General features: G+C 42.1%; 1 protein-coding gene across 1 annotated transcript in view; it reads right to left on the bottom strand.

Moving 5' to 3' along the window:
• PPP2R2A (protein phosphatase 2 regulatory subunit Balpha) overlaps nt 1–20160 on the bottom strand; it is a 38348-nt gene extending 18188 nt beyond the window's left edge. The window contains exons 1-2 of the mRNA XM_030464060.1: nt 19990–20160; nt 17483–17557 (exon numbers count right to left, since the gene is read on the bottom strand). Coding sequence (XP_030319920.1) covers nt 17483–17557; nt 19990–19996 — 82 coding nt within the window. The 5' untranslated portion in view covers nt 19997–20160. The remainder of the gene's footprint in view (nt 1–17482; nt 17558–19989) is intronic.
• Nucleotides 20161–24277: the final 4117 nt, after the last annotated feature.

Raw genomic sequence — 24277 nt, 5'->3', positions numbered from 1 at the left:
TCAGAAAACAGAGATGACAAAGAGTAACAAGTCAAAGAGTCAAAGCATTCTGAAAACAGATGTTATACACTAAGTGACCAGATTGGTCCATGCTTCCTACCACTTAAAATGGCATAAAATTGCTTTAAGGTTTGACCTGTGTGAAAGGAGTTAAAGGAACTGATGAAGCAATACCTACACCATGATTACTGTAACAACTGGGCTATACCTGATTGTAGAGGTTTTATTTCTGCTCACTAAATCTGGCATTGCATTCTGTAATTCCTTTTCTGCAAACTCCACTGTAAGCCTTCAGAAGAAAAGAACTCTATGGGGTTAGTATGTAGCTGAATGCTATCTTGAAATGGTGCCTTGAAACAATTCCATCTGATGAGATAATTACTTAGCTTTGGGTTTGTTTTGGTTTTTTTAACCCCAAAGTTATTAATAGTGCTTAAGAAATTACTTTGAAAAATCTTCATGATAAGCTCATAGCAGCAGCAGATAAAACAATGTTCTTTATACATAAACAAATGCAAAGCTGTTTGGTTTCTGGAGAGAAATCATTAACCCTCATCACCCTGATTAATTACTTTCTATTTTTAAGCTTTGAAAACTTTTTTTTCCCCCTTTCAGAACACATGCATAGGAAACCAGTAGGCAAATCCCCTTCTCCCACTAGGTAAAGAGAACAAAGGGACCACAGAATTATCTTTAGTTCAGCAGAAGCTGCAAGTCAGAGTTCCCAGGATCCTGTCTTGCCCCTAAGCCAGACATTATCTTGTTGGGAGAACAGAGTCAGGAGCAGCCACTCTCATCACATGAGAAAAGCAGGAAACTAAATACATTTACAACAGGTTAGTCCAGGTGCAAACACCACAAAGCTGCTGCTGGCTTGGCTGCCAATGCCAGGGCACTCACTGCATGTTTAACTAACAGGGGTAACTGAGCTCCAGCATTGCTTGATGTAAAAACTGTAATTCTGGGGAATGAGAGAAACCTCAGCTGCAGCCTTTTCCATGCTGTTTCCAAGCCCTCTGGGAGCTGCCTTCACCTTCACAAGGAATTCTGAGTGAGCTTTTACATATGCACTACAGCTGATCTTTCCCTGTCAGGAACTGAGGCAGGGTGTGTGTGAGAAGCTTCTTACAGTCCTCCAGAACCCAGGAAAACCACCACCAGCCAAATAATTCAATCTACAAGCCACTGCCAAGTGGAGCAGCTCAAGATAGACATCTTTCAACTGAACACAAGCTACATAAGCTTGAAAATACCTCAAGCACAGTAATAAGGGATTATTTAATACATGACAAGAATTTCCTTGAGTCTTTCAAGGCATCCTCTGCTACAAAACACAAGCAGCATTGTTCTAGACTTTACCAATACCCAACAAAAGGCATCTGTCTGAAGCATCACCCAGGTATTTTTAATTCAAATAGCTTCTAGTCTTTGGAAGAGACTTCCAAGTTCTAAGCTGAGGAACAAACCTGGTTAGGAGAGCAACATCTGAGACAATTCCACTCTCTGGATATTTATTATGTAGGTTTAGAGGGGTTTTTTGCCCCTGCAGAATACCCTAAAAATCTGTTAAAACAAACAGGTCTGTAGCTCACCTTATTGGTACTGCAGGCTTTTTTAGGAATCCTAACAGATATGCACATATACACAGGGAATATTTGACTAAATCATGAACATCTAGTTAAATCTCTTACTACACATGCTTCCCCACACTCAAGTATTCCTTAAAATCCAAGAGGAAGTGCCTATTTGCTTTTCCTATTCACACTAATTCAGGTCTATTGTTGGCTGAAACAAAGGTCTTTCAACCTGCATCACCCGTTCCCAGGACATTTGACACCAGTTTATTAATATCATAACCAGAGGAGGCTTAAGTGGCAGGAATCCAGACTCACTCCTGGTACCAGTCTTAAATAACCTCAGAAAGGTGGATGAATAATCTCACAGGTTGAGGAACTGCAATATTTATTCACAACCAGGCACGAGCAGTTAAAGGTCACAGCTTTTCCTTCAGCCTCTTTTCTGCAATACTTTATGATAAACACAGTTTAAGGAGCTCAAGTCTGTCCACAAGCTTTGCTCCCTCCAACCAGCAGAACTGTTGCACTTTTAAACAACAACAAAAAAGTAATCAGCAAATGCAACATTTCAGCATTTTTGTTTTAAAATATTTTTTTTATTTCTGTTCAGTGTGAAAGCTGTCATGGGCCTCAGTTTTCACAAAATTCAGCTGCCAAGAGCTTCCAATCTTAAGCCAAGAGCTTAAATCTATTTTCAGGTAGGGAAAGGGGAAAAGAATTGTGGCCCTCCTACTGAGGATGTGTCACACTTAGTTTTGCATCAATCCCCTTTCAATTGCAATGGAAACTTCCATTCACTCAAGGGTAGAATTACCAATAAAGATTGTGAACAGTAGTTTCCAGCCTCTGGATAACACCACCTTCAGAGGCTGTGCATTCCTGAAGTTGCTTGCTAGCACTCCATCAGAAAGGATGTTTGTGATGTAGAATAAAAACAAAAATCAGAAACATTAAGTAGATAAAATACACTACCTAAGCAACACAATATTTTAAAACCTAAAGGCATTATAATCTTAACTTACTCATTTTGAAAGCATTATCTACTAAATTAGCTATTTCCCATACTAGATACCCAGCCTAGGCATGCTTGTGCCCCACTTGTCACAGCATGCATCAGTTACACTTCACCTGGAAAAATGAAGTGTCCCACCTAACGCAAACAAGGAAGCCCCAAACCTTCAATCAAGTGCCACAGAATTCTGGGAACTAAGAGTTTCTAAGAGCCCAAAATGCTCATATAACCAGGACTTCCTTGAGTGGCTTACACTAAGAAAACTGAAAAGAAACATGTTCTTTGGTGCAGTAGCAATAAAACTGTACTTAAAAACATATTTTTTAACCCCAAGTATATCTTAGCTAGAATGTAAGGCCAGCAGAACATGAAGTTTATTGCTTGCCTGGAGGGGAACAGCAGCAGTGTCAGTGCTCTCTGCTTCTCCAGTTTATACTGGGGAGGAAGCTTCTGAGGTGTTACTGCAGACACTGACAACCTGACTAAATGACACAAGGAAGACAGAGCCCCCTCCCCTTCAATTTTCCTCTCAAACACCTCTCACAGGGACTGTGCCTTTCACACATTACCCCTTTAAAGCAAGTGATTGTACTGTGTGTGATATCCCAGCCATGCTGATTGTATTCCCATTACAGAAACACTGCTCACACAGCAAAACCTACATTGATTTAGGAGAAAAGTCTTCCTGGACAAAGATGACAGAAGGGTTAAATTATTAAGGAGTATTGTGTAGAATTTAGTTGGGGAGTTAATTTAATTTTTGTCCTTTGCACAACTACATACAGATCATACATGTCTAATTATAGGGAAACAAATTAACTCCAGTAGAAACTAACTTCATGCCCACAAATGCTTCACATAGGATCTCCTGAGGTGCCTGAATGGTCTGTCTACCATTCACGAAGCTGAAGGACTTACTGTGCAATACAAGAACAGAGACAAAAAGGCTTATAAACAACATATTTGATTATTTCTGCTCTAAACCAGCATTAGTCTAGCCTGAGAACTCTGGTATATGACTTGCTCCAACACGGTTCTGTCTGAAAAGCTTTCCTTTACAATGGATTATTAAAGCTACAGCAAAATTGTTTCTGCAACCCTAATTTACAAGACAGTAACTTCTTAATTTCCCCACTGCTGGAGGACAGAAGTTCAAGTTTAGTGATCTTCCAGAATAAACTTGAGGCTAGAACAGAGAAATTAAATAGCCTCTATACAGATGAGAGCAACACTGCCATTTCTGACCCATCTGCAAAAACTGACCTCCAGATAAAGGGCACCCTGTTAACCATGAGAAGAGTGAAGATTCAGGGGACCAGAACTCCATTTCAAGCCACTGCTCTCTAAAAAACTTTTATTCTTCAAGCTGAGCTGTAGTGCTAAAGACTCACAAGGCTCCTTTGGGATTTATCCATCATGCTCACACAAGTGCTCCATACTCCTCCTAAGGCATGCTAGGAGATGCAAGTTATACATAGTAGCAGGATTCCCCAAAATGCATGAAAAAAATGGATGAAGATTTATTTAAGCTTTATTTCTTCTCACTGTGATAAACACACGAGCAATGTATCTGTTTTCCAACCCCATGCTAACCATGCCTTGCAGCAGAAGTGCTCTACACTATTTTCTAGCTGGTTTATTTATACTTCAATTCTGTTACAGAACTGCTGTCAAGATACCTAGGAGGAATGAGGAAGAACATTCTTAAAAAAAATAAATCTCAAGTGCAGAAATACCACAGGAGCCTTAAAAAAGAAAAGAAGTGTCAGGAGTTGAGCTGTTCTTCCCACTAAGTTCTACCCAGTTAACAGCACAAAGTCACTGCCTTGTATGGGTAGCAGGGCTCATTCCCATTCAGCACCAGCTTGCAATCCCCACACGAATTTCAAATGCTCCTTCAAAGGTGATTTTAGACATGAAAATAAGAAAAAAGTCATGCAAGGCTATGGGTAGCTAAGCTCTCCAACAAATGCTTCTGAGCCTGCAGAATCTCCACAAATTAAGGTTTTCAAATAAACATCTAACATGAGTAATAGGTAGAGCTGAGCATTTAGAGATCATCCTAACAAGCTCCCAGCCCCTTTCTCGGTGACTCCATTCTCACTGTTGTGACAGCTGATAAAACACATTTGTTTGATAAGCAGGGGCTGAGGAGGACACTGAAGAGCCTGCCACTCAGAGCATGGGTTTTTCAAATGCCAAAGTTATTTCCATGCTATTTGATTCCCTTTAAAAGATGACTTCTGCTTTTTAAAAAAGTATTTAGTAGCAACAGGACTAGCAGAAAATGAGCCCTGTGAACAAGGCAAACCACAACAAACCAAATCAACTCCTCTAACTCCCAGAATGTTTACAAGACTCAACGCTACAAATTACCTTACTTAAGATAGCTTACACCAATTATAATTGAACATAACCTACACAAAAGTTGCTTCTGTATTACTTATTCAAAAGAACATTCACCTACACAGAACTGAAAAACCTGCTCTACAGAATGAGCTGTGTATTAATTTGCATAACCCAACATACAATCAGTAACAATTTTTAAAGGATGCTTTAATTTGGATGCCTGTTCAAGTAATAAATCCTTTCTATTTCAAGTTTTATTTACTTGAACCATTACCCAGAACCTAAAGTCATAACCTAATGGCTTTACTTTAAAAACAAAAAACAAACACGCCTCCAATACTAAAAAGAAAACCTACCTGGCTTCTGCCCACATTTGTTCATTTTAATTATATTTTTCCCCTATGCTCAAACCAGGTGATGAGTCCTTGAAACTAATTTGAACATTTGTTTCCCAATTCCTGCTGGCAGCCTCTCCACCTACAGAAACATTCCTTGCAACCACCACAGGATCTCCACTGAAGTACACAGTAATAAAATAGGCTAAAGAGTCCCCTCAGAAGACCTTATTTTAGATCTTTTCAGGGCCTTGTTTGTGTTCTGAAGTAGTACAGAGCTATTTATGGAAAAATCTCTGCTGGAATCACAGCCAGAATTTCAATAGGCTGCACAGCACAGAAAAGCCAGTGGTTAGTTTTCTGTTTGCAAATAACAATATATTTGGAAATAACATACTGCACTATTGTTTTGCATGTACGGAACAGAAGCCTTCAGGCAATGCCTTTCTTGTCCCTGAGAATGCTACAGACTAAGAGCACTGGAATATCCTGATATTCTCATTTTTTGCTGATGCCATTACAAAATATACCAGTTAAAAACTAGCAGCATTTTAGAAAGTTCTAGTTTGGCAGTGCCTTTCAAAATAAGCTACTAAAATTCTGTGACTTGGTATGCATCTCTGTTGTAGGTACAAAAACTCCCAGGAATGATCCAAGCTGTTTCAAACTCTTCTCATAAAAGCAAAACATATTTCAGGTGCAAATGCTAAGGCCAAAAATTTCTAAGACTTTTAATCTTCCTGTGTAGAATGCAAGAGACCATTGGTGTCAGACAAGGTGTAAAGTGCCTCCTTCTAAGGTGGGAAAATGAAAGCAAAAAAAAAAAAAATCACTCTTGCCAAGAGTAAGGGCAGGGAGGGAAGGAGGGAGGGAGTCAGCACACTGAGAAGATGAATTTCAGGCAGCTTGCTGGAGAGCACAGTGAAGGTCACAAGTACAACTGGAGTTTCCAGCAGAGATTAATACACAGTTCTGACTATTAGGTGACTGAGGAACAAAAGTCTCTGATTATTTCACTCACTGAGGCATTCACTCCTTTACCAGTTCATTTTCATACTTAATGCATTTTTGTGTGGCACTTAGGAAGCTGAAAAAAAACCTTCTTTACTAGTTGCCTCTTCTTAACCCCCACAACTTGGCAAGTGTTTTCCTGTGTTTCTATTCTGGCCCAAGCATACATGCTTCAGCTTCTTAAAAAAATATTTTATTAAACAGAGGCCAACACTAGTTTCTGGCATGGACTTCAGGGCTTTTTAACACTCACTTCTACAAGACAAAAATGGATCCAGTCTTCCAAGGCAGATGCTCATAAAACCTTAAAATATATATAGTCTACTAATATGAACAAAATACTGCCTCTTATTTTCAAGTTAATTATTTTTTACCTCTCACCTTCTCTATCAGGTTAGGTCTCTATTAGATCAGGACCTTTTATTTGGATTTTTGAAGAGCTCTATAACTGGAAACAAGACAGAAAGTATTCAGTAGTATTACTGTCCTGCAAGGATCTCAAAGTTCCTTGCAGTAACTTATAAACATTTTTGAACTTGCTTTTGGGAAATAGCCACTCTTCTTGCAGATAGGGAACACAAAGCATAAAGGGGCTAAGATGGCTTAGTTACCTTCCAGATAAACAACTCTGGCTGATTACTTTCAGTTATCTCCATTTCTAGCTTTCCTTTTTGTCAATCTCACCACCCCCAGATAATTAAATTTAAACTTCAAACTCAGTACAATGTAAAAGAATAGTAACAGCTCTGTGGAAAACCTGAGCCTCGGTCAAAAGGCATTGGTTACAAAGAACAGGAATTGAAAGTGACAACTTGAACATGATTCTTAAACCTTTTGGGAAAAGAATTTCAACATACACATAAATGAGCTTCACCATCTACATAAACAAGCTTACAAAACCCAAGAAGGCTTTGTAGACCACCTCCTCTTGACAGGTTCTTCACAATGACAGCAACCAGCAAGAAGGGAAGATGAAGCCAGAAGTGCTTCAGCACAGGAGGCAATCACTTGGTCACGTTGTGTTTTTCTTTACATGCTTAATAACCCCTATGCAGGAACCCTGAGCAACAGAAGAGATGACTTGGCAGCACAGCTGTAGATGACAATTTAGAACATTCCTGAACTTCAGAAACAGCAGAAAGCTGAGAGGACTACAGAAACAAGCAGCTGCCTGTTATTCCCAGGTTGGGTATGACCTTCTTCAGGTCAAACCAAGGAAAAGAATCCACAAGCTGCAGGGAGCCAACAACATGATATGCAGAATCTCACAGTGGTTTGGTTTGTTTTAAACACTTTGTCTTCTTCCTGCACTTTCCTCTGAGGCATCTAAATATTGTCAGAGACAAAATTACTGGGTTAAGCACAGCATGTGTTCTGCTCCAGCAACAGAATTATGTTACCAGCCCCCATCACTTCCAAAAGGGTCTGGAGTAAAATGAAAGAGGCTGAATATTTCCTGTAAACAAAGAGAATAAGCTTCAGCTAAGAAAAAAAGCCAAAAACTACTCCAGAAAAAATGAAGCTGTGAGGGCAGAATAAGGCAAAAGGCCTTGTGTAGAAAGCTTTTACAATTTGGTCCAAAAGCCTTTCCTGCCCATTCCACATCCCACTCCAACAGTCTGTGAATCCTTCACTACCTTCATAAAGCAATGCCACTTTCTCACTGCTAGTAAGGAACAAGTTTGCAGATCTCAACTTCAGTTACTCTTTGTTCATGTTAATCTTTTAGGAAGTGTCCTCTAACACTGAGTTTTCCATAAGAAAAGCAGTCTAGGAACAAGCACAGGTCAACTGTAAGCACAATAAAAGGCTGGGGAAGAGGCTGAGCAAGTTGCTCACACCACCAGTTTCACATCTTGCCTTAAAATCAGCATCAAACCTCCATGAGGAGCAATCCCACTCATCTGTCCCATCCCTTAGCAGCACAACTCCCTCTCCCCCCACTAGCACTTGTTACAGTTTGACAAATCAGTCTGGGGAGGATAACTCCAGATAAAATTCATCTGATTGCAGACAATCCCAGATGTGTAACTTCCATTCGGCTTCCCAAAGTCATCACTCTACAGGAGAGGGAATGTGTCAGCTCAGAGCAGCACCTGTAAAGGTAGAGGGAAGGAGAAACTCTTCCAGAAGCAGCAGCTCTCCAAGTCCCAATGAATTTACAGGCTACTCAGGATGCAGTTTGAACTCTGATTCCTCTTTCCATACCAACATGACAGCTCACTCCAAAACAAGCTGAGCATCAAAATAACTAGAAGATAATCCAAGGGGTTTTGGGGTCTTCTGGTTGGTTTTTGTTGTTGGGTTTTTTTCTTAATTACCTCAAACATTTGTATCAATGCATCCTTACAGAATGCACCAAGAAAAATACCTGACAGGTTAGCATTTTGTTTGGTAATTTCACTGGAAAAAAAGTCCAGAGAGTCTCAAACAAGAGTCTTCTGGAATCATTAGAGATTTATGAGTGGAAGCTACAGACTTTCTGCAGTACATAACTCTTATCTGCTGGACCATACTTAAAAATATTAAGTACTTCTAAAAAAAAGAGTCCTTCAGGCTCTATTTATGAGCACTATACACAAGCACAGAGAAGTCATAATTGCTGCAAATTTCTTCTCACCATCTACTAACAGGAGAAAAGCCAGCTGGAATCACTACTTTTAAGAAAACTGGTCCCTGGAATACTTTTTATATTCTTCTGGGAAAAACGAAAATAAAGCTAATATTTAGCAGGCAAGAACATATTAGAAATTATTCCAAATTTTAAATAAGTAGCTCTAGTTTAAGTTGCAATTACCCTGACTGTTCTTGAATAAATGCAATTATATTCTCTCAATTTCTCAGAATGCCAACTGTTTGTTTGGAGATCTCATTGTTTGCAGCACATTAATGTAAGAAATGCAATTGAAAACACAAAGAGAAACATTTCCACACAACATGCATCCTCTATACCTGGCAAATCAACCTTTCTTACAACAGAAACCTTAAAGTGCTCTTTCCCTGACCCTAAAATTTTCTTCCAAAATTAGATGCAAGAATAACTGCCCGAGGGCTCTAACATGTGACCTAAAAACGTTGGTTTTCTTAATGGTGCTATCACTTGTGGATTGCTAAGAGGGAAATACATTTTTATAGGGAACAGCTGACCAAATTAATAATTTCTCCTCCAGTGCTTAACAAAAGCCTAAGTTAGAAGAGAGAGGCTTGCAGCCACTTCTGTTTCTGTAACTGAACAATCATGCACAGAAGCCTCCAATCACTACCTTCAGTGATGTTATCAGCTCACAGCTGCAACCTCTTGCATTTTAAAAACAGATATAACAACCAAAAACCTTCCAGTCACAAAACAACACCAAGGCAAGACCACCAGCACCTAACATTACCTGCTGTCCTAAAGCAGTCATGTTTGGACATCTAGAAAGTGAGCAGCAGTGAAGGAAATCCTCCTGTAGAAAACCATGAACAAGTACACACACACAGTGTCAACGCTTCACCTCTTCAGGCTCAGGTAACAGCATAAAATAATGACAATGTCCTTTATTTCCACCTTGCATACTGACCCTACAAAAGCAGCATTTAGCTAGGGCATGCTTTGAGAGCTTAACTGAGCAATAAAGCAATGGAATAGAGCTCTAATTACAAATATTGCACTCAAATTTAAGACCTAGAAAACTCTCCAGATGTAGTTATTTCATCTGCAAGCCCAACCACTGCTCCTTGAATGAGATTATTCTAAATGGGTTTGGATCAAGTATCATGCTTGCCATCTTTATCTCCTTTTATTCTCATGGTAACTTATCTCTGTTCACACTCACAAGTGTCTATCTATGCCAGGGCTTTTCACTAATTTCAATCACTTCTGCAAAAGGGTAAATCTCAAGCTTCAGGTGATGGCTGAACACCGACTTATTTTGTAAAACTTTTCACTTCATACTAAAAAGCTACAGAGATAGTTATGGTACTCCATATTACAGAGCACTGAAAATATGAAAAAAAGGTCTGGAAAACACCCTTAAGGCAAATATAAAAACATCTCATCCTAATGAAATCACTTTGGGAGCAGAGTTTCCTGAAGAGGAAGAACAAATGGCTGCACACTTAAACAACAAAGAGCCCCAATTCCACAGCATCTAAATGCAAGCCAGTACATTAGTTTAGGTGAAGTCAAAACCCCAAACAAGGGATCAATTTTTCAAATCATATTAAGAGGAGTAAGACACGATAAAAGAAGATTATCATTTGTCAGATTATCTTTAAAGTGCTTTACAGTAATCAGTGAGTAATCCCTCTCCCAATTAAGTGGTATTCTTTTCTACAAGAACTTCCAAGAAACTGAACTGTAATGATTTAAACCCAGCTCTTTTTACTAATGGCACTGGGGAACAATGCTAAACATATCTCACTTCCACACAGTGCTTGTGTGGACACTGGAGGAAGAAAACCTATTCCACATGTAGTGGTTTTGCTGCAGGAAAATGTCAAGTGTTATTCACAACAATGATAAATGACACTGTGTGTGCACATGTGTACGTGGGATCTAACGTGGAAAAAATCTGGAACTGTCACACAGCACTGTGTCAAATGGTTTCTACCAACCTCAATCCCTGATGCTACCAAATGCCCAGGCCCTGCATTCCCCACCTGCCCTCAGGCACTTCTTTTCATCACCCTTTCCTTCATAGAATCATAAGATGGGCTGGGTTGGAAGGGACCTCAGAGATCATCAAGTCCAACCCTTGATCCACTCCCCCCGTGGTTCCCAGCCCATGGCACTCAGTGCCACATCCAGGCTCTTTGGAAAGATCTCCAGACACGGAGAATCCACTCCTTCCCTGGGCAGCCCATTCCAATGCCTGATCACCCTCTCCAGAAAGAAATTCTTTCGAATCTCCAACCTAAACCTCCCCTGGCACAACTCAAGACCCTGCCCTCTTGTCTTGCTGAGAATTGCCTGGGAAAAGAGCCCAACCCCCCCCCCTGGCTCCAACCTCCTTTCAGGGAGTTGCAGAGAGTGATGAGGTCTCCCCTGAGCCTCCTCTTCTCCAGCCTCAACACCCCCAGCTCCCTCAGCCCTTCCTCACAGCAATTCTGCTGGATCCCCTTCACAGCCTCCTTGCTCTTCTCTGGACCTGCTCCAGCACCTCAATCTCCTTCCTGAGCTGAGGGGCCCAGAACTGGACACAGGACTCAAGCTGTGGCCTCACCAGAGCTGAGCACAGGGGCAAGCTGCACCAGCTGCAGCCTAAGTACAAGATGAGCAGTGATGCAGGATCATCAGAGCACCACACCAGAGCTCCATCAGGTCAGTAGTTTAGTTCACTCATGATTACTGTTCAGGTATCAGACACATTCTGTCACTGGCCTTCAGAAAGCACCTGTTCAAAGTATGGATCTTGAACAGCACAGGTCTAAAGTTTGTACTACTGCTTGTAGTAGCACACAGAGATCAGGGTGTTGACTGCATATTAATTCCTGTAAAGAGCTCAAGCCTCTTCCCCTAGCTCCTCTCTTCCTTTGAGCCATTTGATCATTCTCCATGTCCTGCTGGCACAACCACCTCCAGAGCACTGAGAATCAGATGAGGGTTCAGTTCAGCTGAAAAATAATCCAGTCAAAACCACAATTTTAAAGTATTTTTCAGCTGGATCAGCTTCCCAGACAAGTTCATTGTGCAGTTACACGAGCACTTGTGCCAGCCAAGTGGGAAGGAGTGCCTCTTTAAGCAGAAATGCTGCCAAACATGTAGCCATGGCCTAAATAGGCAAGTCAGAAGAGAACAGAAGAAAAAAAAAAAAAAGCTGACAGTACAGCTAGGAACACCCAGCTCTTAACTCTTACTTCATCATTACATCTACTCTGGGTTGTATTGTTCATTTTAGTCCTCCCAAAACCTGTTCTATGAAGCTACAGCTACCACAGAAACCTGTTTCTAGTTAGAAAAAACAATCACCTAGGTAGCACCTCTACAATTATAAGGTATGAAGGTTCACAAAGATGATCAAGAGTTGTAAAGCCACCAGGATTGCCACTGAAAGCCACACTGCATCCAGTGACTGTCACCACTGTATTTACAATGCAAAAATCCATTTATTTTCTACCTAATCTTTAATTTAAGCAAATAAGTTTGCAATAACAGCAAAGCATCACAGAAGTAACTGAGCAATACTGGTCAGCAGCAAGACTGGCAGGCTGAAGTGCCTGAGCTACCAAGCCCTGTCAGGAGAGAGTACTGAGTAACTCCTAGGGAGCTAAACAGCCACTTCCTATTGTGCTCTTTTGATAAATGCTCTTTGTTTTGGGGGACTTCACACTTTAAATGCACCCTTTAGTCAGTCTAGACCAGCAGTTCCTAGAACACAGTAGCTTGTTACGCCATACAGAAATTAATTTAACAAACAGCTGAAAAGGGCTACAATACAGAAGCTGACAGGAATACAGAGAAGAATTATAACCATGGGACTTTTTCTTTATCTACAGTCCATTCCAAGCTACATCTTAAAAACAAACCTATTGCTAATCCTTGCTGCTTCTAACTCATCTTACCTTGAGCATACATAACCACAGCCCTCAAAACCCCCAAGTTCACTCCCCCCAATGTTATCCCAGTCCTACCCCAGCATTATAATTACAATCTCTCACACCTTTGCTACTTTTCTCTGAGAATTTTCCCTCCCTTCCTATTTTATCAATTCCCATGAAAAAAGCCCATCAGTGACTTCTCTGATAATGCCACTGTTTTTCTTTTGTGACTCCAGCCCATCTTCCCAACTGATCCCAGCAACATCCCTCCATCTGGAAGGTACAGGGCCTTATTAGTCAGTTATTGGGACACCTAACAGAACCAGAACAATAACCTGGTAGGATGGAGCTCACCAACCTTCTGCAGCTCTAATCCACTATTACAGATATTCTGGTAAGGCAAGAGAGGGTGGTGAACTCCAGATGGGGGTAAACTGCTTTTTTACAGCAGTCTTCATTCCTGGCTTTGGTTTTTCTTACTCTAAGGTAACTATTTTTGTGCACTAAAGACAAACTACCATTACTAAAGCAACAACAGTTCCCATAGCTCTCTGCAATTTTGAAGTCTGCCAAAAATAAACCTGAAACTAGACTTGATAACACACCTAGAATAAAATACAGAAAGCATTCCTGAACAAGAGAAAAGACAACTCTTGTTTATATCTCTGGCCACACACACAGGCTGGCTAGGGACAGAAATGTGAGAGACTTCATCTGTTCATCATCTACACAAACAAAGGGACTACAGCAACATTTTGGCTGTAAAAGAGGAAACATAAAACAAGTCATGGGTTGTGAGCAAAGCCTCACAGACTGGTTAAGCATCAGACTTATCCCCAGCAGATATTCCACTACTTCTTTCAGAGATAATTCAGACATGAAATAGTTAAACAACTTGTGAAAGATGAGTGGTAATCACTCAGGGTTAAAGCTTAGGACTTAAGTTCCTGGCTCCCAGCCTTGGACCCAGACTGACTTTTATGTATCTTTGGATTACACTTGAAAGAACACTTAGATACAGCAGCCTGACTTTTTTTCCTTCTGCCAAATAATTAAACAAATTTGACTTAATTTGTTCTGAAGTAGACTTATTTTATTAAGCAAGTGTCTAGTTTTCAGCAGCAGTTTAAACTCACCAACTGGAGTTGCCACTATGCCATATATTGGAGAATGGAACAGCAGAAGAGTGAAAACAAGTCCCAAAACTATGAAACTGCTGCAGAAAATCTTCCTAATTCTTTTCTGTAATCATTCCCATAAAGCAAACTTCCACAAATAAAACATGGTAATGTCTGCTATTAAGAGTCTCTGGACAGTTAAGTCTTACTTGCACTGAAACACTGCAGAAAAAAATAATCCATGCATTACTGATACTTCTGATAATCTGATTATAGATTTTATCAAAGACAATGAGTCTGTGTTCTCCACCAGAGAAGTCCTGTCTAATCTAATGGCCTGGCTCCAGATTCCCCATAGCACACAGAACAAGCTGAGCACAGATCTGTTGTAGGACTGGGCTCCAGCAAGACGAATGTAAAGGGAAGGAAACTTGTGCTGAGCAAAGAATCAGCTGATTCTGAACAGAGCCAGCACCAGGTACAGCATCCTTACACCATGGGCTGCTAAACCCCAGCAAGACAAATACCTGCCAGCAGGTAAAAGGAAGAATCCCAATTATAATGAAGCTGACACTCAGATTTCTATTTCTAACCTGATTTCTGTGCTTCACTTTGAGATCTGACAAGACCAGGCCACAGCTTACAACCAGAGAAATTCCATACATACCAGGAGAAGAGAGGCTGCTTCTCTGCTCCTCACACATCTGTGTTCGTCCAGTTAGCAAAGCAGAACGACACAAGCAGGACCCAGGTACAAACTCGATGTCATCTTCTTGCCTCAAGCTTTAGTAACAGCTTTCCCCTCCCTCCCACCATCATTACCTCTCAAAGAAACATTGTCACATCCATCACCCAGTGCTTAGAAAGCCAGCAAATTAAAACCTCCATGTATCACAGCTCGTGTTTCAGCCATCAAAGCCACCAATTATTGACTCTGTAACAGAGCCCGTTGGAGCCTATGGAGCTAAAGGATTATAGTTTATACATATGTGAAAGTTACAGATCTGACCTCAAACACACTGGATGCTACCTACTGACATTCTTAACAAGGGTTTTGAAGTTGCTGCCACTATTACTGTATTAAAAATATTATTCTCCATTGATCTGTTTCACAGGCAACGTGTAGAGAAACCACTGGTTTTGCATGAACACAAATGAATGATGCAGTTCTCTGGGTTTGCACTTCAAATAGTTCAGTTTAAGCCAACTTCCCAGCACACACATTGCAACATTGTACTACAAACAGGAAGAAAACAAAGCGAAACCTCCCATTTCTTTCTGTTGTTTTGTTCACTTTGTTTCCAGTCAAGTTTCAGCATTAAACACACCAAAACTTCAGTTGTTAAAATCTGAGCTGTAAAGCCATTCAAAAGGCAAAACTCCACCCCCAGGCAAATCAGAGCTCAGACTCCTCAGCTTGCAGATCACGGTGCTGAACACTCACTTAAGTTTCAGACAGCAACATTTTCTTCAGCTTTCACCACGGTGCCTGCCACAAGAAAGCAGACAGGCAGGGAGGGGAAAAAAGGTCCCTCAGACTACACTTAGAGCCACTGTCAACTTGTCCTTGGGTATTCTGAAGGACCAGAAACAAACTGTCCCTATTTTCACAAGAACCACACAAATTTCTGTTGCGTTCATGTGAACCTTAAAGCCAGAAATACAACTCCTAAAAGGAACAAAAGTCAGCAGCTTGATACATTATTTACCCTTCCAACAGTATCACAGGGAGACCCTTCCAAGCATAACAACTCAAAGGATCACATGGAAGCTCAACTTGCACTTTGATTAGCTGGATTTCAACAATTTCCAGCATCAACTGAGGGAGCTGAATACACAGGAAAAGGAGAGAATTTCAGCTCAAATGCATTACAACCAACTGTAACACCAGCCTGACAATAACACCAAACTTCCCTTTGGGTCACAAAATGAGAAGGCTAAATCTTTCATACCATCCAAAATGGATATTCTTACAAGTTTTTGGAAACCATCCTGACTGGCTTCCTGAAACTGAAGCTTGTTAATTCATTCCTAGGGAAGGCTTCCCTGGACTCCACCTGCTCTGACTCCAGCAATACAACAGGTACAGCTGCTAACCTGGCAGGAGGTGAGCAACTCATCCTGAAATACCTTACAACAGCCAAGGAAGTTAAGGACAAACCTGACAAATCTCCTGACTTCATTTCCACATCCCTGTAAAAGCCACTTTACCATCCATCTATATACACAAAGTCCATTACTATTCCATGCATACCAATGTGTCTATTTTAATCAATAACTATTTGCAAGCACCTGCCACACAGTGTCTTCAGTATTTGTAGTGGATTTAGTTTTGATAAGTCTTAAAAATAAGGTTAAAGACTTAAACTCTGCCAGGGAAAAAATTTATACTACATTGTAACAGCAGTTTGGAGGTCAAGCTTTAAAAGAAGACTTTCTGCAGGTTTTAAAATCAAATTTTACAAAACCTTTTGTAGCTTTGTTTTCAAAACCCACCTTTCAGCTTGTAAATGACAGGAATCTCCCAAAGTGCACTGTTTGCCACACGCAGCTAATAAAAAATAAGTCACTTATGTTTATACTGAATTTTTTTTTTTGCCTTTGGAAGTTAATTCAAACCACACATCAAATGGGAAAATAATGGGAGCTGTAGTTACCACTTCCCTAAATACAACGTGAATTTAAGTTGCAAGTCAGAGAATTCAAGAGATGTAAATAAAATTGTAAAACCCTGGGAATTACAGAATTACATAAGTGACAAGGCCAACTGCTTGCAGAAAAAAAACTTCAACTCATGATCTCATAGGCTGTGTCATGCAAACAGGACTTGATGGCTAAAGAAATGTGAAAGTCAGTGAAACTTCCCCCAAGAAAGATCACAGAAGAAATTCTACTCTCTAGCAGTGACTGAGAAGCACAGGGAAGAAATGATTCCTCTAATGATTCCCAACCCAAGAAAATAAGTACATTTCTGCAGTCAGAACCAGAGGCAGCCATCTTAGTGTAGGATGACGTTTCGCTGCCAGCTCAGAAAAGTTTTGGGCAATATTCACCATCATTTCAAACACAAAACTCTTCTTTATTAAGTAAGCATGCACAAATACTGAGGTTTCTTCCTCTGCTGGTTAATAGAAGCTGGAAAGATTGGGAAAATTACTTGATCTTTATCTAGTATTTAGAACTTCAAAGAGTACAAACATTAATTAATTCTCACAACACCTCTCTCTGGAATGCAAGTATCACATTCCCTATTCTGCAGATTAGGGAAAAACACAAATCAAGAGCTGAGTGACAGGAAAATCTTAACAGGATTGGAAAACAATTCCAGAAAAATATTTATAGAGCCTGAATTCATCTCTTCTTAGACATGTGCTGAAAAGTACTCTCAAATCATAGTCTGCAACTGAATCTGGGTACCTGAATGCACACTAAATGTTTATTTGCTTCACTCAAGGAACACAGAGCATCATGAAACATTTTGGTAAGGCTGGATTCATATCTCCCTACTTAAGGAGCAGCTAAAAAGTCAGAAAACATTCAATAAAAAATTATTGCTCTTACCTTCCGCTACATCATCATCTACAGCGCCTTTCACCTGAGAAAAACACCACTGAATGTCATTTCCTCCTCCAGCTCCTACAAAACACAATCAAAAAAAAATGAGACACCCCCCCCAACAACAACACAAAGAGCCTGCAACAGTCACCAGTTGAAAATTCCAGACAACACCGCACCCGCCCACTTCCTCAGCACAATCAGATTGCCCCTCCCCACCTTTTCCCTTTACAGATATGGGTTTTGTCTTTCGTGGTTTGCCAGGGTTCAGCACAGCGTTTGTCAAAACCAGAGTAAGCAGAAGCAGTAACTGATAAAGCTGCTATCACCAAACGCTGGACTGGGTCACATTCCCTGTGCCAGTTTCAAAAGCACCATGAAAATGAGAGTGCATCAACATCTTCCTTCACTGCACGAGTCAGAACCCTCTACAGACACACACACAACTTCAACAGTCACCCTCAGAAGAAGCTGCAGAGTTTTGGAAAACTCCCACTCAAGATAAACCAAGCACACTTTTCATTTCCTCCTTTTACAAGAACACCAAACCTACATAACTAAAGAAAAAAGTTTTACCACAATCTTAGAGTCTCTTCGCAGAGGTAATGAAAGCATTTAACAGCCTTAAAAAGAAAAAAAAGAAAACAAAGAAGAAAAGAAGCAATCCTAGCAGAAAAGCAAACAAGCAATCTGATGTTAACAAGTTCTACTACCATAGAAAACGGATCGAAGAGAAAACTTCAGGAACATTACTGCCTCGGCGGAAGGCAGTGATTCATTTGAACCCTGCCACCAAAACACACAGACACAAAAAAAAAAAAATCACCACCCATTTCTTTTGCATTTCATTCTGAGCAAATCACTGCAGGGCTGAGTACATACAGGAAGAGACCAAAATGGGCTTGCCTCTCCTTTTTTTTTTTTTTTAAGCCACTGTCAAAATGGAACTTTTCCTCACCACAGTTCAAGGAGGCTGAGCAACAGATGGCATTTAGACATTAATCCAGAGGTCTGCTATGGCTTTTGGGATAACAAAGAACACAGAAGGGACTTCTTCCCTCTTCTACACTAAGTTAAAGGGGGGAGGAGGAGTCAAATACAAGGAATGCAGAACCCCCAAAAATAATCCTTCCAAAAAAAACCCCCAAGTGCCTCAGAATATCAGGAGCAGTGCTGGAATACAATCACACCCTGGTGTGCCTTTTTTTGCTTGCCTTGATTTCTTCTCTGAAGGATTACAGACATGCAAGATAGAGAGCCTGGCAAGGTGAAGGCAGGTACAAGCACCTCTCTGTGCAAGAGATCTCAAAATGCTGTTTGCCAACACACTGGAAAGGTTTGCCAACGCATCTACCATTCCCCAAAGTCAGTACAACCTATTTTCCTTCCTCTCTCCAACCTCTTCATTTGTCATGTAGCAGATGGCAACATGGAAGCATTTAGAGGGGACAGCTTGTTTGAAAATAAATAAAATCACCTCTCTTTCTATTGAAGGCTACAATTCCATTTTTCATAGAATTCACTTGAATCGGGTTGGCACTTTTCCCCCCCCCTCCCCCGACTAAAACAAAAAGAGGAGGGTGGAGCATGGGCGGATGGTGTAGGGGGAAAAAGCAAAGCACAAACCCAGCACAGCCTCTCATGCTGGCTCCTCCAAAGGCAAAGCTCTGAGAAGACAATTCATTTGCAGAGGAGGGGGATGAATACATTTCCAAATGAAGAAATGACAAGTAAAAGTAAGAAGGAAGAAATACCTTATGCACACATACTTCTAGCCTACCAAGAGCACTTGAGGATGCAAAATGAGAAGCAAGCACAGGCAGGAATGAGAAAGAAAACACAGTAAGACCTGTATTATTTAATTACATCCTGTACCCAATTTTACTCTCATTTGCAGATGCTTAAAAGCTGCACCTTACAGAAGGGTGCAATTGTCCTCTCCACACAAGCACGTCTGCACCCTGAACACCTCTCCGTGCACAGCAGCACTTCCCTGCACAGTCCTAACTCCACCTGAGAAATAAACGCAAGGTACAAGCACACACAAATCCAAAAAGCCTGCAGGGAAAAAAAAAAAAAAAAAGCAAAAGACACAAGACCCACCCTGTCTGCAAGCCTCCTGCATACCCAACTAAAATACAAAACACACCACTTCCCCCACCGAAGCCCCTCCACCTTGCTGCTTTCGTGCTTTTTTCATATTTCTTTCACCACCCCCCCGATAAGGGAGGAAGGGAAGCAGGGGTGGGTGGCAGGAAAGCTCGATTTCCCAGAAGGGGAGGAAAGAAAAAGCAACCGGGAAGGCGCAGGCGAGGCGGAACGGGGAGCGGGGCCGGGAGCGCCGAGGCAGGGGCGGTGGGCAGAGCAGTGCCCGGTGCCCTGCGAGCCGGGGCAGGCGGGGACCGAGCGGCGCTGCCCGCAGCCCCCATCCCGCAGGCCCCGCCGCAGCCTCACCTGCGCCCCCCGCCCGGCGGCAGCAGGGGCCGGTGCCCCGCGGGGCAGCCTCCCCTTACCTGCCATGTTGGGCTGGCGATAGCGGCCGCGGCGGGTCGGGCGGTCTCAGCGCTGCGCGGCGGGGCCGCCGGTGCCGGGCGGGGGGCGGCGGCGGGGGGCGGATGGCGGCGGATGTTGTCGGGGGTGCGGGCGGCTCCGCTCCTGGGGCTGCCCCCGCTCCGCGCCTCGCTCCGGCCCCCCCCCAAAGGCTCCACTTTCAAAATGGCGCCGGCCGAGCTAAGGGTGACGTCACCGGGCGGGGCGGTGCTGGGGGGAGGGCGGGGCCCTCACCACCCCCGTGGGGCCGGGGCGGGCACGGCGGGGCCGGGGATGGCGGGGCTGCTGCTGCTGCCCGGGGCCGCTCCCGGGACTCCCCCGCCGGCCGAGCACCCCGAGCTTGGGCTGGGGACCACCGCAGCGTTAGGAAAAGGTTCCTCCGAGGGCCCCGACCGCTCGGCCCCTACCTGCCCGGCAGGACGCTGTGCAGGCTCAGCCTCTGTTCCCACTGCATCTCCCCCTCGCTTCTCGTTGGGTTTTTTTCCTCCTCCGCTCCCTCACTTCCTTCTCCTGCCATTTCCTCACGCAGCAGTTCCTCGCCGTAGCCACAGAACCCGTCTGATGGACATTTTCCACCCTCTTGGACGCTTTCCATCTCCTGTTTCAGCGGAGAGCCCAGGCTCATTGCTATTCCCTGCATCCCCCAGCTCTGCCGCTGAGCCATTTTTAGCCTCCATCCACCTTTCCCGCTGACAGCCAGCAAGATCTACAAAGAAAGACTCCCAGCCGAGGCCGGCTTGGCACAGCTCCCGCTGGCTCGGGAAGGATGAAGGCTCCTTTTTAGCTCGCTGGGTCCCAGTTCAAGTTTCAGCTGTAGTTAACAGGCAGGACTTGGATAATTGATTCAGTACAATCTATTTCAGATCTTGTGAAAGTCATCAGTTTCCCCGCACGGATGTTTGTGCAAACGTTTTTGTTTTATTTTATTCTCAGGCTGGGGAGAGTTTGCTAATCTTCACTTTGAGATTCATGAGCTCCTCCTGCAAACCCAGCACTGCCACAAACTCACAGTGTACCCCAAAACGAGTCTCCTGTCCTCATTTTGCATTTCCAGCTGCTTGCCTTAAACACAAGAGCACCGAATTCCTCCTCAAGTACAGCACAAAGCACAGACCTGTGGGAACCGGACACCTCTAAGCAAACACACAAACACAGTCAGGCTCCCAGTGTTTGAGAGTAAACACCAGAAAGCCACAAAGGGCCCCATTCGGCTCCTTCGAGCAAAGTCAGATTTATCTCTACATCCCTGATTATCATTGCACACCCAAATAAAACCAGTCTTGGAAACAATAATGGAACTTGAAAGAGCACCAACACACACGGGCATCCTACACAACTCACCTGAGGTTGGGAGTATCTGGAACCAAGTATTTTGCTTCACATGTTTTGAGAGCAGTCCATAAATCTAAAACCAAAGACACTGCAAGTTTGAAAACATTGTCAATCAAGAAAAGCTCTTTCTGGATCACTGCAACACTAAGGCTCTTCTCAACACCTGAAGCTCAAGAACAAATTCACCCAGTTCTACAAATTTGGGGCCACATTTAATGGAGACCAAATCTGGAATGCGAGTTGGCATTCCTCTTTTTTCAGAATTCCTTAAAAACATTATTTTCAACCCTAAACAGAATTGTCCTCCAACCATTTAGCAGGAAAATTTGCAAATAAAATACATTGCATCCACTGCCTCCTGTACAGTTGCTGCAGAATATGGTCCTTACAGTAGAATGAGCATTGTTTCAGTAAGTTCTGTTGCTTAAAAAGGGCAGCCCCCCTTACAATTAGCTCTGTAATAAAAATTAACGAAGCTGCAGTTCATACCAAATAATTAAAACCAAATCTCCCTTAGAAAATATTTAATATCATGGTGCATGATCACAATTCCAACATCCCAAGTTTTTGTTTCAGACTAACTTAGCTACAGAACATAATGAAGTATAATAAATAATTAACATTAAACCACAGACAGGGCAATTAGCAAGACATCTTGGGAATCACAGCCTTTGCTTGGATGTTCACTTGCTTGTTAATTCAGCCAGCTCCAGGATTCACACAAGTACAAATGGTTAATGCAAATGAGCAAGCTTGCATTTTGCAGCTCCAAGTTTCCAAGGATGTACCCTACCCACCTCCCTTCCATCTCACCCCAGCATTTGTTCAGCTGCTCTGGGGAGATGGGAACTGTAAAACTTATACACAACCACCAACAGCACAAAGCTTTAATGAACACTTATCTCTCCTGATCATGCTTTAATTACTAATTCTTATTCTACAAATCCCTTCAGCTCAGACTGAAGAATGCCTCCAGGGACTGGGAAGGACATATAGGGACAAGGATGCACAGAAAAGCCTTTCTGGATCTACTTGTTCAGAGGCACTGAACTACATACAGAGTCAACCAGGGCTTGCACAAGTTGGAACTTAAAACCCAAGATGTAGAATGTGGCTGGCAGATTAAATTTTATGCATATATATTATATATATTACTATCAAATCACTGACCAAAGAAGCCCAAAGAACTCCATCAGCAGCTCATTTTGTATCTGCTTTAGTTTCCTAGTAATTTGACCCCTTAAACAAGATTATAAATGACAACAATTCAGTTTAGAAATAAAGGGAGTAATTATCACCAAAATTATCACTGGAATTTAGTAGTATTTGGGCCACTTGAGGTAACATGAAAGTTAACATCAGGGCAATGCAATTTCCTACAGCCTACTCTTTTGTAGATCATTCTGCCCAGCTTAAAGTGTCTCAGCAAGGTTTCCACTGCTTTTTGAGAGAGTGTTTCACAGCCTGTGCTCCTATAAAATGTTTCTTAATATTCACTTTGTGTTTCCCCATTCTCAAATTCCCCTAATTGTCTCCATGCGTGTAGCCACTTAATTAACAACCATTATCACAACAGCACTGACTCACATCTTAATACTGCCACATGGGAGTTCATGCTGAACAAAAGGTCAGGCAGACCCTGATTCTGCAACGAGTTTCAGGCAAACTCACTGGGCCAGCTGCTTGAGCTACAAGTCCCAACACCTCCAACCTCTTCACATGACATCAACACCAACCCTGCTCCCTTTGCACTGTGCCAACTGCCATGCCAGGAGCCTTTCCCCCAGCTCCCATTTGCTTTTTCAGTCAGGTTTTACTCAGCCTAAGTTCATTCTAAGCAGGTCCCACCTGTAAAGCCTCAGCTGCCAGAGATTTGCAACTAAACCCAAGGTTTAAACAAAGTTTGAAGCATTTCCAGTTTTTGCCTCACTGTTCTGAACATTAGCACTACAGTTATATATTGCTCCCTACTGCACTAGTTCCAAAGTCACTGGGTGGGGTTTGGATTTTTTTTCTGGAAAGGGAAAATAGGAATCAAAGGGAAAAAGAAATTGAAGTTTCTAGCAGTTTTGGTAATCTGTACTGTTGGGGAACTCCTCAGAAGCAGCATAAAATCTCTCCCCTGATCAGCCACCAGGCAGTTTAGTTTATGCCCTAACAATGCTAAAAAGTAGAAGAGGATGATACAGAACTTTCAGTTGACTTTGCAAGAACCCTTTCCCAAACAAAGAATCATCAAAGGACGATCTGGTGGTTCTGTAACTGAGTGCCCCAAACTGCTCATAGATTGAACAAAATGATGCAACAGAAGCTCACTCACTCTGGTAAACAAACAGCTTGTGTGTGTCATCTCTAAGGTGTAAAGTTCATTGCATTAAAGCTCTGCTATTACAAGGGGAAGCCTCAGCATTTTCTCTCAGAAATTAAGGGTTTTTTTTCTTACCTTTAGCCTGGTACAAGCAAACAGAAAGGCTCATTAGGCTTGGAAAGAATTTCATATATTCATGGAACTAGTAGTTTGCAAGACAGGTTTAAAACCAGCTCCAAAGTCTATCTATTTAGAGCAGGTCTAAATTACTACGATTGTAACCACAATCTGCAAAACATCAGTGTAATGGATCATTTAAGCAGTTTCTACAGGATTCATGAACTTGAATTTTGGCAGTTTAATTTTAAAGCAAGTGCAAAAATACATACAAAGAGAGAAAACAAGGCTCCTGGAAGAGTTCTTAGAGGTGGACAGGAAGCAACTGTTTGTAGGGAAGGCAACAAGAAAACTAGGAGGGCTGGTTTGGGAGGGCAGGAGGTGTCCCAGTACTTGGGGTTAAAAATTAAGAAAGATAACTTGAGGGGCATTGGAAAACTATGTTAATTCTTTTGCTGCTTTTTGTTTTTTACAAAGTCTAGTTAGTTCTGCTG

Source organism: Calypte anna, chromosome 22 (assembly GCF_003957555.1).
Source record: "Calypte anna isolate BGI_N300 chromosome 22, bCalAnn1_v1.p, whole genome shotgun sequence".
In the NCBI taxonomy this organism is placed as follows: domain Eukaryota; kingdom Metazoa; phylum Chordata; class Aves; order Apodiformes; family Trochilidae; genus Calypte; species Calypte anna.
The sequence above is the reverse complement of the archived record's forward strand: the minus strand, read 5'-3'. Positions and strand labels throughout refer to the sequence as shown.